General features: G+C 43.7%; 1 protein-coding gene across 1 annotated transcript in view; it reads right to left on the reverse strand.

Annotated features, from left to right (window-relative positions):
* Window positions 1–492: 492 nt before the first annotated feature.
* The window catches only part of ITIH2 (inter-alpha-trypsin inhibitor heavy chain 2), a 28129-nt gene continuing 14638 nt past the window's right edge, over window positions 493–13983 (reverse strand). Inside the window, exons 11-21 of the mRNA XM_085326040.1 lie at window positions 13038–13163; window positions 11975–12156; window positions 10630–10815; window positions 9478–9617; window positions 8714–8886; window positions 6935–7069; window positions 4428–4541; window positions 2998–3196; window positions 2128–2300; window positions 1172–1283; window positions 493–643 (exon numbers count right to left, since the gene is read on the reverse strand). Of these exons, the coding sequence (XP_085182166.1) occupies window positions 496–643; window positions 1172–1283; window positions 2128–2300; window positions 2998–3196; window positions 4428–4541; window positions 6935–7069; window positions 8714–8886; window positions 9478–9617; window positions 10630–10815; window positions 11975–12156; window positions 13038–13163 (1688 nt within the window). The 3' untranslated portion in view covers window positions 493–495. The remainder of the gene's footprint in view (window positions 644–1171; window positions 1284–2127; window positions 2301–2997; window positions 3197–4427; window positions 4542–6934; window positions 7070–8713; window positions 8887–9477; window positions 9618–10629; window positions 10816–11974; window positions 12157–13037; window positions 13164–13983) is intronic.

Below are 13983 nucleotides of genomic sequence, written 5' to 3' on the forward strand. Positions count from 1 at the left end.
ATCCTTAAAGGCCTTCATTTCTGGAGAGTGCATGCCTTTCTCATGATACCTATATCAGAGCCCATGTTCATTTTCTGTTAGATTTCCTGTATATCTAATGCACAGCCTCCTGGCTGTGGTTTAAAAACCAGTTCTTTTTGCCTAGTTGTAGCTCCTGTACTGCTAAACACTTTTACAAGTGTACCAAGAAATGTATATTATAAAATAATTGGAATTTTTAATGGAATATAATATCCACTAAATCAGACATGGCAAGTGCAAGATATTTACTGCAATCCAACATGTCACTTTATTGCAGAATTATTATTTTTTTAAACAGGAAAGGAAGTTACATTGCTTTGAAACACTAATCACTTCCAAAGCAGATGGTTGTGAAGTCACCTTTGGTCGATCTGGCTTGTTAGGCTGAAGATATTGTTCAGAATAGTTGTTTTGGGCATGAACGACCACAAAGGGATTATTTTTGTGTAGTAAACAGGTTTAGTGTTCGAGCCTTCAGGGTTTCTTCAGAAAACTGTACAGGTGGGGGACAAGGTAATCTTTGTAATGGCCGTCTATGAAACCTTTCCCACTGTTGTGCACAAACCAGCACTGCACGTCTGTCCCAAACACGCGGTCTGTCCTGTAGTCCTTCTGCAATCCCCTGTGAGGGAGAAACCAACCTAGATGAGGGTCATGGCATGACAGATAGACAAAAATACATCAGTAATCCTACTCATCTGTGGTGCTGCTCCGCAGGCATGGTGAGGTGTGTGTCATCACCGGCACACAGTGGAAACAACCACAAGATGCAGTGAATTGTACAATTCTGTGACACCTGTGCCCTTCCGTGGGGGTCTGAGGGACAGACGTGTTGAGTGGGGCTAACACAGCCTGTCTAAGGTCGGAAAACTGTAAGGCAGAACTGGTCCTGCCCTTCTGAGCACGAGTGACTCACAAATATGAGAGAATCCAACTTGCCTTATAGTCTGATGTGGTGTACGCTTTGCCAGCAGCTAAAAACAGATCATTTGTTAACAGAGGGAATGTTTGCAGGAGATCCTTGACAGTTAGTAAGTCTAGAGTCACTGAAGTCATTAAAAAAAACAATAACCAATCAGGTCCAGAAAGAGAGGAATAAAGCAGTAATCTGTAATTCTTGGCTGTGCTGTCCTCTGATCACAAATCCTACCTGGTAACGGTGAACTTGTTTCCTTTCACTTCCATGGTGGCTTGTGGTTTCTCCAGAACTTGMCCAGGTCTTTGGTTGTGGATATACACATCCGGTTCAGACACAAACTGACCTGATCAAGGAGAGGTTTAAAACCCTTTACATTTTGTAGCCTTTGTGACTCTCATGTAAGCTGCTCCCTGGCACATTTGCAAAATGGAACTAGCTGCTGCAGGCAAACTGCTCTTGCCTGTGTCACAGCACACCACGTCTCCAGTGCCGTAGGATCATCCACATGGGGAGGATAAAAAGCTCTGCTGCAGTCAGCTGCTTAAGCGGAGAGGAGCTGCAAAGAATATTTGGGAAAACCTCCCTGTAGCTTATGGGATTCACTCATCATAGAAGGAGAGCTGTGTGGGTCACAGTGTCATCAAGGTTGGTCAGGCCTTTTCTGAAAGCACCTTCCCAAGCTGGGACTAAGGAATCATAGAACCAGTAAGGTTGGAAGGGACCTCTGGAGATCACCTAGTCCAACCTCCCTGCTCAGCAGGGTCACCTAGAGCATGTTAGGCAGGGTTGCATCCAGGCAGGCCTTGAAGATCTCCAGAGCAGGAGACTCCACAACCTCTCTGGGATCTCCTGGTTTATGCACATTTTCTCTTGGATATCAGAAGTTTGGAGAACTAGAGCTGTTACCTTTTTTGAGGTATCAGCCTTGCTTGTTTGGCTTAGTCCTTCCACCTCGTGTAAGCAGAGGGAAGCAAGCTTCAAGCCACACTGGGGCTAATACTTCCAAAGGAGACTGGGGCAAGCACTGAAGAGAGAGCTGATCAGCTTGAGCTCAGCTGTGTTCTGCAATATCTGTGGGGCTTCCAGGACATTTTCCCATTCAGGACACAGAGATCAGCCAATTCACTCAAAGATTTTGCAAAACCCTTTCTAGTGTCCTCTACCCATCAGCCCATGCTAGCCCTTACCTATCAGCCCATGTGCTGCCGTGGAGAATTGGTTTTCAGGGGGAATATAGATTCCCAGGAAATCAACATTAACAGGATGATTCTTCCAAACGCGGTGCAACAAAACCATGAAGGACATTTTCTCACCCACAGTGATAGTAACGTTGCTTTCTTTCTTCACAGATATGAGAAGCCTAGCAGAGACACAGAGCAAAAGCAAGGACTCAGTTCAGCTGCCCTCACATAAAGCATCTCATGCCTCTCGAGATGCTCTGGGACAGCCAGAACATGCATGCGGGGCTGGCAGACATGACAGAAGACCCACTAGAAACTCGTGGCCCTGGGAGTGGTACCTAGTGGCCTGGCAGGACAGCGTTAATAGGACACAGCATGCCATGTTCAGGCAAACAAATCCTGCCCTACAGGTCTAAGATCCTCTTACAATTCGTGGAGATTTTGGAAGTGATTCCTTTGCCTAAACAGGTGTCTACAGCTGCAGGCAATGCTAACTTGGCTGCTAGCTGTTAATCTGCGGATGAAGGTCTCCTGGACATTGGGAGACATGTCTCCTAGCTGCTTGTGGATGTCAGGAATCCTTAGAGTACCTCAAAGAGCATTAGATGCTTGTGTTCAGGCAACTGATTCTGGCCTTAGTCAATACAGTCAGGAGCAGGGAGAGGAATTCAGCTCTTCCTGCTTATGTTTGATCAGCCGAATCCCTCTCTTGGCTTTATTGCCTAATCCCCACTAACTATAATGAAAGCTCAGATATCTAGCTGAGATGCACGTGCCCACATGTAGGCACACTGTGACCTGGATCCCACCCACATCTGGACAAGCTTAGTTCCAAACAGTTTCCATACGTCAAACAATAAATGCTCCTCAACTTACTGTTTCCGAATAATGTGTCCTGTGTCAGACCAGGTCAGCGTGATGCTGTAAGAGCCATCTTTCAGTGTTATTGTTTCTGTACTGATCTCCACTTTCAAGCCTTTGTTTTTGAAGTAAAACCCAATTTTGCCAAAGTAGGTACTAAGTTTATTATTTTCAGTCTTCTTGGCTCCAATGAGCTGCCCATTGACCACGACTCCTGGGAAGAGCAGAGAGGCAGATGTGGGCTAATCGTACTGCCTGGCAGTATGCTTCTGATCCATTTCAATGCAAAATAAAACCAGTTATCTTCAAGTACCATCAGCAGGGGTTTAACACTGAGCACAATCTCGTAGATCTGTTGTGTTCTTTTAAATTCCTTAAGAAGGTAGCTGCTAGGGTTGGAAGACAATGTGAGCTCTTACAGCATCACATGAAAAATATCTCTTCTAAATACCCCACTGCAACACTGCCTGCATCGATGGCAGACAGCAGTTTGAGGACCTGACAAAAATCGCTTGATTCTCAGCCATATCTGTCCTTACAGAAAAGAGCAGCCCCTGTCATGTTTTAGCAAGCAGACCTCAATTATTGGAAAAGCAAGTACATGAAGACAACAAGATTCACCCTGAACTGCTTTAAGCAATAGCCTTTGCTATTTGGAGAATGCAAGCAGCAAACTGGATCCCAGGAACGAGGTTCTGTGCTCTACTCACTGAGCCGGAATTACCCCCAGAAACTTGATGCTTTTGGTTTATGTGAATCAGTGACCTTAACGGCATGCAATTCATTTGTGTTTGATAAAATTGGTGTGATGAGAACAGCAACAGGGCAGAAATCATAGAATAATTTAGGCTGGATCTCAGAAAGTCCCTAGTCCAATTCTGGGCTCAGAAGAGCAAGTTGCTCAGGGCCTTGTTCAGTATAGTGTTGAGTATCTCCAGGATTGGAGATTTCTTCACCTATCTTGGCAGCGTTTGGCCAGCCTCACGGTGAAAAAGTTTTTCCTAATATCTAATCTCTAATCAACATTTTACCTGTTGCAACTTGTGTCTGTTACCTCTTTTCTTTTTGCTGTGCATCCCCTAGAAGAGCCTAGTTTCATCTTCTCATTACCTTCCAATTACATAGTTGTAGATAGCAACAAGCCCTACCCTGAGTCTTCTTTTCTCGAGACTGACCAATCCCAGCTCTTTCAGCCTCTTACTGTGCTCCAGCCCTATAATCATCTTGGTGGCCACCACTGGGTTTGATCCCATTTGTCAACACTTTCTTTTACTGGCAAACCCCAAACGAACACGGTACTCCAGATGTGAAGGGAAATAATCACTTTTGTCAGTTTGCAGGCCCCACTCCTGTTAGCATGTAGGCATTTGCCCTGCTCTCAACACCTTTCAGACTCTGGAGGAAGAAAAGTGCTACAACATAAACCATTCTCTTTACTCCCTTACCAGTACCAGGATCGGAAACCAAGTTTAGGATCTTTCCAGGCTCTGAGTTGATATTAAAGCAGATGTTCTTCTGGCTCTTGGGCAGATGTATGATGAAATGTGGGTCATTGTCAACTGAAACATGAAAATAAAGATATATGCATGAGAAACAGCCAGTACAAGATGTGAGGGACAAAAACACCGAGCCACTTTTCTCAGGGTATTTTGAGGCACTTTTCCACACTCCTCAGAATAGGAAAAGGACCCTCTGGGCACCAGCAAGAGCTAAGGAAGGTCTCAGATGCTCCTCACAAAAGCCTCTCAGACACTTTCTCCCCTAAGGCATGACATTCTTGGCTAGAGGAGCAGCTCTGAGAGCACTGAGCCACTGGGTTRACTGTTTGGCTGCACACTACAGCCTCATCCAGGAGTCCCCAAGGTTTTGCTTTATTTACTCAAGATGGAACACAGACTCCAGGTGAGGCCAAGAACCCATCTGGACACCAGATAGCCAGGGACCATCCCTACGGCCTAGATTCAGGAAATGACCCAGGTCAGACACATCCCTCTTCTCGGTGTTGCCTGCTGGCCTACCCTGGCCAGCTTCCATTCATTTACTGGTGTTCTTCACTTTTGGAAGCGTTTACCTTGTCCTATTCACTATACAAAAGCCCAGACCCTTGACTAGACATTTCTTCACAAGAAGCAGTAGTGTAGCTACCATTCAAGGGTGGAGGAGTGTTTGTCCTTTCTTGAACTTAGCCTTCATTTCTTTTTGTTGATTCTCATCAACTGCTTCATTTTATTCCACTTGATGCCAGAGTCTGTTCTGACCAACATTTCCAAGAATGCAAAGAATTTCCAGCACAAAACACGCGTATAAGATGGRTAGGTAACTGTCTTGCTCCCTTTCTTTTCCAAGCAGCAACTTTAACTGTCTCAAAGACTTAGATTAACCCTTGATCTGTGCTTAGGTGTTTGACAGCTCTCTGGTAGCTATGTAAATACACACATTCAAACACGACACGCGCGCGCTCCCTGAGTTCTTGTAGTTACACAGCTTTCGTAGGCAATGGGTCTCCCAGCTGGTTTTGTGCAAGTTAGGCATTAAACTGTGGCACAGGCCCAAGTGTTAACAAGATCCATCAGTCATCACTGCATTCAGAGATTTTTATCTACCACAGAGCACTTGTGCTGTCGTTTACAGTGGCAGTAACTTCACATTAGCTTTGCTACTGCAGCCAAGCTGAAAGMGAACTCCATGAACAGCCTCAGAGAAGAGCGTAGGAGAACATGGGATCTCTGGGAGCCTACTAGGATCTAAACCACTCTCATGTTTGTAACATAGAGTATATATATATATTTTTCAMAACTTCATCTATTCAAATTGAAAATCACTCAGTATTTTATAACAAAAAGCTTCAAACTTGGAAAATAGATGGATTTGTATGAATTTGACTGTGGTGGCTTTCTGTTTGGGATGTACCTAGTTGGGCCTTGCACAGACCATCAACAAAGGTTGTATCTAGGACCTTTCACACTGATGTTCTCTGCAACAGCTGTGGCATAGCTTCCTCAGCCAGCCCCAGCAATTGCTTTCTTCTCTTGTGGACTAGCCCCTAAATGAAGATACAGCTTGTACACAAACTAGAAAATGCAGCACGAAAAAGCAAGACACCTTTACCAGTGTATGAATAGACTCAGTGCAAAGCACTGCAAGAACATAAAGACAAATAGTCTCCTGTCATAGGTGGTGCAAGAAATGTTTGCTTTTTATTAGGTAAATAATGCATTAGCTGAGGCACGATCTATTGCTAAATTTCTGTGTCTGGTCTCACTTTACTCCAGTTGTCCCCACTGCTTGTTATAGGTGCTCGCCATCCTACCATAGAAACTGAAATCTCAAAGTTCCCAATAACTCTGCCTATCTATCTCCTTTTTTTTTATTTATTAGGTGATGAGTGTTGCTGTTTGCCATTTCTTTTGCAGAGAAATGCTGTAGCAATCACCCATAGCACCTGAAAAGAATAACTTGTCCCAGCACAAAACAGAGATATCCAAAATCCTTAGGTGTTTTGCAGTATGGACTGACTATTCTGGACACTGAGCTGTCAACAATAGCAGAGYGTGGATGAGACTAAAGAAATGAGGCTTTGCATTCTCCTTTCCCCCCGTGATAGCTGTTGGACAAATGTCTTTCTTTGCTTCCTTCGTTTCTTTTTACCTTGACCCAGCTGAGGGTCTGCTGTATCGGTATGCAGCTACTACTGCTCAGACCCCACCTTGAACTGACTGTTAGTGTCYGTTCTCAAATTATTCCTTTCCCAGAAAAGTAAATACATCTCAATTGACAGTGAGGGGGAAAGTGTGTTTTAGAGCCAGTGCATCATCACTTAGAGAAGGCAACATCTTCCGTGACCAATGAGATAAAGATAAAACATCTTTTCTTATTATTCTACACAGGATGTCTATAAAGCCTTTGGTGCTATGGTATACAACAGGAAAAGAGAATAGTTAACGCCTTTTACCTCTGTTTATGCTCACGGCGGACACAGGGGGACTCATTTGTTCAGGCATGAAGCTCACCGGTACGGCTGTGGCATTGGCCCAGGGGGGGATACCTTTATTATTATTAGGAGCATTTGGAGTTAAWCCTAAYGTACCTGTTAAGAGACAGTCATAAWTAGCCTTTTGTTARTATAGACATTTTTAATAGTGTAATTTTTAAAGCAAYGCGGTAAATCAGAGTCTGACGTCATTATCCCACAGTAACGGAGGCAGACCGTTGTTTCCTGCGATAGACAGATGTGTCTAAAGGAGTCCAGAAGACTCAGGGGTTCTGCCTATGGGATAGTGCAGTTATGATGAGAGCTGTGCAAGGATAGGCAGAAAAGTCTTCTTTAGATTACCTATTCTGTGCCTTATATGTACAGACATTTTGGTATAGTCTACAATATTTTCCACAGTCCTAAGCACAGATCTGCTTAGATATTTTTACAAACTCTGTCCTCTGCTAAGGTTCAAGAGTCATGTCCCACTCCCACTGAAATCCGCAGGAGTCTTGAACTCGGTTTCAATGAGGAAGGTTTTGATTATTCTGTCAAACATCAAATGGAACAAATGACCTTTGCTAATATCACTTAAGTCATCTGCACCTTCTAGATCAAGATAACTCTGATTTGAATTAATCAGCTGGTGCCATGTATAAGGAATTCCCACAGCAATACATGCCATATCAGTGCAGAACTGGTAGTCATGAGTTGTAATGCATAGCATAAATAACAGCTATCTTATTCCTCTTTGGGTCTCTACTGCAGACTTTACAAYTGGAAAGAAAAATAAGTGAACCAAACAGTAACAACTGACAGTCTTAAAAACCTCATTTTATTGAGCCAGCGCCAGGACTTTTTTTTTTATAGTTATCCAGGAGTCTGAGAACTGGGAATGCAGGACATGCTTGGAGTTTCAGCGAAGCTATAATCATTTCCAGTGTTAAATGCCAGGAGGATGGTTTTGTCTATCCCAGTAATGTAGGTTGCCTCTTTGTTTCACTACTGATTATAGACCCARTGTCATATCTCCTGTTTATTAAAAATGGTCACCAGACTGAGTTGCCTGAGCAGCTGCTATTTCATTTTCGATGCTTCCATTACATYGCACTTGCACTATTACCCCAACATCAGCAATCACATTTTTTTCTAATCAAAGACTGATGAGGGCACAAAATAACTGCTTTCAAGTTTTATTGGAAGCAAACTATTTATGGCTGTGCAGGGATGACTTTAGGCCTACTGGACACCTACAGATGTCCAYGGCTATTGCTTTGAGACTGACTATCATATAATGCCAGAAAAAGCCAACTCTGTCTTGTTTCACTGGACAAAAGATTGTTCTAACAATCTTGGAATGTATATTGAAGAAACAGATTTAAAGGAGCAATCCAGACATTCAATTAACAAGTGACCCTATACTGTTAGGATAACTCAGATTCCATGTAGGCTTGTGGCTGATGGATAAATATCTTGAGAAGCTTCCGAGTCTAAGGCCAAAAGGCAGYGGTAAGACATGACTTGCTCAATTCCACAGCTTGATTCAAGTGTGGGCATTTAAATGGATCTATATTGATTATAAGAAATAAATCTGTGACACTGGAGGTTTATYGAAAAGCTCATCATTTCAGTCTTGGCACACTCAGTCCCCACTGAAACCAATGACCCCAAAGAGCACTYGTGTGACAGAAGGTTCTCAAAGTGGCTGAAGATTGTTCAGCTCTCCCTGAAAATAACTGGACAAACCATGACACTGACCTGGGCAGCAGCCCCTTCTGGGGTCTTTGGGCTGGTCTGCCAGCATTATCTCGTCCTTTTCAGAGTTCTCTATGAGCATGGCTGTGAAGGGGGTGACGATGTGATGGTCAAGAGACATCTGTAGGATGGATTTAGTGATGTTCCTCTTCAAAGCTGCGGTGGGGGCCATGTTTCTGGGTGGAAAATAAAGTAGAAGACATGGTTAGCTGCTTCTCAGGCCGTCTGCTGGGAAGAGCTGTGATGCTGGTTATGCCTCTGCAGACCAGACACAGATRCGAGCTGGAAGGATCAAGGTGCAGCAAGAAGGAAGGGCTGAAGGCCTGCATGAATGACTCTCTGTAGCTTCCTCAGGCTTCGATCTCACCTCAGAGAGCCCAATTCAAACTCTCGAGCTCAGCGGGAGACATTTTACCGCTTCAGGGAGGATTCATCAAACTTTCTAAACACAGTGGGCTTTATCCTGAGCCCCGTCTTAGCTTTTACTTGGGCTCTGTGAGACAAATATCCCTTTCATTTCATTCACTCAGCCCACAGCCGTCTGACCCTTATTCCCCTAAYCAACTAAACCCGAACTCTGTTCCCTGGTATCTACGAGTGCTAAGAATAGGAAGAGCATGAAGAGCTGAAGATATCACTCGCCTGAGTTGATATTTGTTTACCTTACCCATTTGAAACCTTCTGAGAGGCTTTATCTCCCTGTAGTCTCAGGGAGGACCAGACTGCTCTCAGGCTTCACTTCCCTCATAGGCCGTGTTTCTCCTCACCTCTCTGCTAGCATCTGATTGACGGTCAGATAAGCCCACAGCTTCTTAGTGAATTCAGGATCTGCGTATTTGTCTTTCTTCATTAAGCCATCCAGTTCTTCRACATCTCGCAGGGTTTCCATAACCAGCTCGGCATTTGCCTTTGTAGTAAATGAGAGAGAGAGAGGAGATAAYGGAGGATGAGCCAGGAGAATGGGGCAGCTCCATGTTCCCTTCCTGGCCAACTCTTCGCATGGTTGACATTAAAGACCCTCTCTGGCTCTGCCCATGGTCACTTCTGGATCAGAAAGTCCCAGCACTGCTGGTCCAACAGGCATGAGGAAGGCAGCTCTGCCAAGAGGGGCTTGGTTAAATAAATAAAGCAGACAGCAGCAGTAACTRAAGAGGGGCTACTACATGCCAGAAGCAGCAGCAGCAGCTTTTCCATTGCTCTTCACAGAGCTCTGATAGCCTTCCTTCGGGCTTTTCATGTCCAATCCCTACTGTGCAATGGAGGCCAAATTCTGCTTTTTCCTCCAGGCCCTTGGACATGACTGTGTTTTGCAAGGAAGAAAATTGAATATGTTTGATTTTTGCGGCAAATAAAGAACAGCAAATCCTAAGCCCTTTAAGAGTCCAGAAAATGAGGATTTTTCTCAGAAACAAAGATTTGGTACTTCTCTTCTGCCCCATCCCACTCCACTTAGAAGAGTAGCCCTGAGACACAGAGAAAGTCTCATTGCACATGCCACAAGGCAGAATATACAAGGACAGTGCTAGGACTTGCCCCACACCAGCTGGAACCTCCCCTACAGCAGGACGTTCAGCCATCAGAGAAGCTATGTTGGAGGATCTCCCTTGTTCCTCTGCAAAACACGAAGGAGGACTCCATAACTTTAGAGCAACAATCTAACTTGCAGTTAAATTTTATACGATGCCAATGTTATATTAGAAGGTGGTTCCTCTGCAGGCTGCAGGACACAGGCAGTGACTATCTATAGCTGCACTTGAAGCAATTGTGAAGCATCAGTTGGACAAACCCTCTACRACGCTCCCCAAGCTCTCGCCAGGACCCAGGCAGACAAGATACTCTGCCGGCCCTAACAACCAGCAAAGCGATGGTGCACGTGAACGAATGCCTTCTTCAGGTATCGTAGAGAGAACGTCACTCACTGCTGTAGCTGTGACGATGCTTTCCAAGTGCTGCAGGTTTTCTGTGTCGACCTTCCCAGCCACTACTATCTCCGAGCCACCAAAGTAGTTGTGGAAGCTGCTCTGGGTGACGTCTGACACTGACTCCTGGGGGTAGTTGAACTGAATCTTCTTCAAGAGTGGGGTGGAGACTTGGTTGTAGAATTTCTGAAATGGGAGGAGATRGAGAAGTGAATCTGTTGTACCTGAAGCAACCCTCCCACATGTGCCACCGTTTCTGAAAGAAGAGCAGGTGACAAAACTGGAACCTTAATGGGAAGAGAGACTTTTTTTTTTGTCCTAAATACATAAACCTTTATATTTAGGCCTTAGCATGCCTACAGCAAGAAGGACTAGTCCAGGTCTTACGGAAGTCAAAGGATGGCCGTAAGCTCATGGACCATTACGAAGAGACTGTGTTCCTCCTAGACCTAAAAGGCTTGAATACAGATATATATGGGTCTAAATCTATATGCAGGCTGCTCTGCTTTTGGCTAGTGTGTGAAACACACATAACTACTTTCCACCTAATTCTTGCCAAAAGCTAGGCCTGTGTCTCACTTGTGTTCACTCCTGTGCCACAGACTCTGTCTCCTCTTCTGACTCCATTGCACCTGGCTGATTCGAATGGGGATCCGCCTACAGCTCCATTTATTTTTTTTAGCACCAGGGAATAAAGAGGGAAAACAGGTATCCACACAGTGTTACGGTTAAAGGCTGCATCGTACCAAGRGGCTGAAAGCAGCTCGGTTTGAAAAAACGCATGTAGCAGGTCCTTTCCTAGCACATCTGCCAGACTTGTTATTACATGAGCTACTTATGAGATCTTGTGTTAGGAAAGAAGAAACGTGAGAAGTCTCGTAGGTGATGAAACTAGTGAATACAAACAGAATGAGAATGTTGAGAGGTTGGTTATCAGCAACTGTTGCTTATAGATTTGGATGCAAACCCTCCTGGAWCTTAACCCTTTTTTGTCCTGGTAAAGCATTTATATCCAAGCCTTTTCTTAGGGCTGAAGTAGTCTGAGGTAAAATAGGGGCTAGAATTTTAGTTCAAAAACTCTATTTTGTGGTTAAGRTTGTTTAACAGAATATAAATCCTACACAAAGCAGTAGAGTAAATATATATTACAGATGCTATAAAAATTGTAACCAAGAACTCTTGAGTTAATACATTTGATTGTTATCTTGCAAAAATCTCTCTCCTTGTGACCCACCCCCGTGCAGCTACAATAATAACTCTACTGTTGTTACTGGAGTTACCCGAGTTTCACAGCTGTGGACAGAACTGCACCCTCATTTTCAGAGGTGATGGGCCAGAAATGCACCTTCATTTGGGTAGAGGTCTCCTGATTTCCAAAAATCCTTTGGGCCATGCCACGGTTGTCGGTTGCGATTCTCTGCAGGAAATCGTAATCTACATCAAAMCCAATCCCAAGGCAGAATAGGGAGAATTCATCCTTCATGCTCTGCTTCACATTCTTCTGGATTGTGGTCAGCTTTAGCTCGCCTTTGAGACACACAGAAGGTGACATTCAGCTGAGCAGCTGTGGAAGTCTCCTTTGGGATAAGAGAGTTCATGCCCTTGAAGCATCTCTTGTTCTCCCTTARTTGTTAGGGGAGTCTAAACATATAGTTCAGATGCCACATCTCCATTTGGACAGATAATCTCCATCCAGGAGAAACCTGGATAGGCAGAGTTTAACGCATTCTTTCCTGTGAATATGACTTCTTCGAACTATCTTTTGGTATCTGATACGTATTCTTTGCACACTCATGGCTCTTACTAACTTCCAGGGGAACTTTGTTTTACAATTGTAACGCATCTAGACTATTCCCAGAATTACTGGTTCAAGATCTCTGCAGACTAAGGGTAATACTTCTATAATGATTTTATTTCATTTGTCATATTTAAAATCTCTGCCACCACTATTTTTTTTTTTTTTTTAAACTTTTAAATAGCAGTTTCTCTTCTGGGCTGGCATCTTGCAGTAAAGGATTGCTTTTGACCTGTACTAAGTCCTACCAAAGCTCATGTTGATGCTTTATTTTCTAGATTTGAATGTTMAACTTGGGACATCATTGATCTGTTTGGGCTGGGATCATTGGAAGAGGAAATTTTCTGTAAGATTATTGCGATTACTTCTGTTATGGGACCTCTGCATCTTTGTAATTACAAAAGTACATAACCTGCATAGCAGAACCCGCTCATCTTCTGATAGGCTCTCTGTGAAGTCCCAGGGCACCTATAGCCCTGGGCAACAGAGCAGTACAGACTTCGAAAGGCAAGGTAACAGATTTTGTTTTAAAATTACTCTCAAAGTATCTGTGTGTTGCCTGAATTTCTCAGGTTAATTCCATTGGCTTTTTCACCAAAAGCAGGATCCCTACCTACTGTCGGGTCTCCGTCAGACACCAATACAATCATGGAGACTGAGTTAGGGTCCAACATCCCTAAGTTTTGGGCTTCGTTCAGGATGAACGTGGCTCGGAGAAGGGCTTCATTGATATTTGTACCTGTTAGAGACAATAAAGAAAACAGGTTTGACTGTTGTTGATTCTCCTTTTAAATACAGATGAGTTCTGAGATTCTAGCAGAATTAACCAGCATGGACGAAGATCTGAGATTAAGGCAGCAAAACCCCTCTTACATGATGTTTAGAGAACATCTACTAGTGCTTTTCTAGTTCCCTGAAGAAACAGAAACTGAAAGGTGTTGCATGTGGGTCTTGGAGTTAAACAGATCTTCTCTGATTTTCCTCATTTACAGTTACACTATTTATGGAAATTGATAGMATTAGTCAGGATTTATACCAGTGTAAGTGGAAATAAATGGTAATCCATCCACTCCTGGATTTGTTCACCAGCATGTTACTCTGTTCTTACCATGATGTTGAACTATATGAATATACTTTTATAYGATTTTACACACATTTATGCATATGCACAGATACATATTTTTCACAAAGTCGCATTAAGAGGCAGGAGTTTAATAAACTTTCTCATCTTGGGATGTCATCTCCACCTGGGGACCTCCCACTCTCATTAATCCCATTTGTGATACTGAGTGCTATTTGCTCAGGGGTGCAGTAGTGAGTCTGCAAGCAGACTGTAAAAGGAGAGTATGAAGAAACTTTCTTTTCTCGGACCAGTCTGTTCCTTGGACATCTTGATTGGAAAAGAAAGGTTTTGTGATTAATGACCCTGAGGTCTTAGTGACTTCTGACATTTAAAGGTTTGGCTGGTGGCACAGAAGGGCTGAGTAAGAAATGAGTATGGGAGGAATAGGAGCAGAGATGCTGAGCAGATAGAAGCTAATTATTTTCTTTGTCAGGAA

Source organism: Rhea americana, unplaced genomic scaffold (genome assembly GCF_003343005.1).
Source record: "Rhea americana isolate MKP2758 unplaced genomic scaffold, rheAme1 scaffold_1, whole genome shotgun sequence".
Lineage (NCBI taxonomy): Eukaryota > Metazoa > Chordata > Aves > Rheiformes > Rheidae > Rhea > Rhea americana.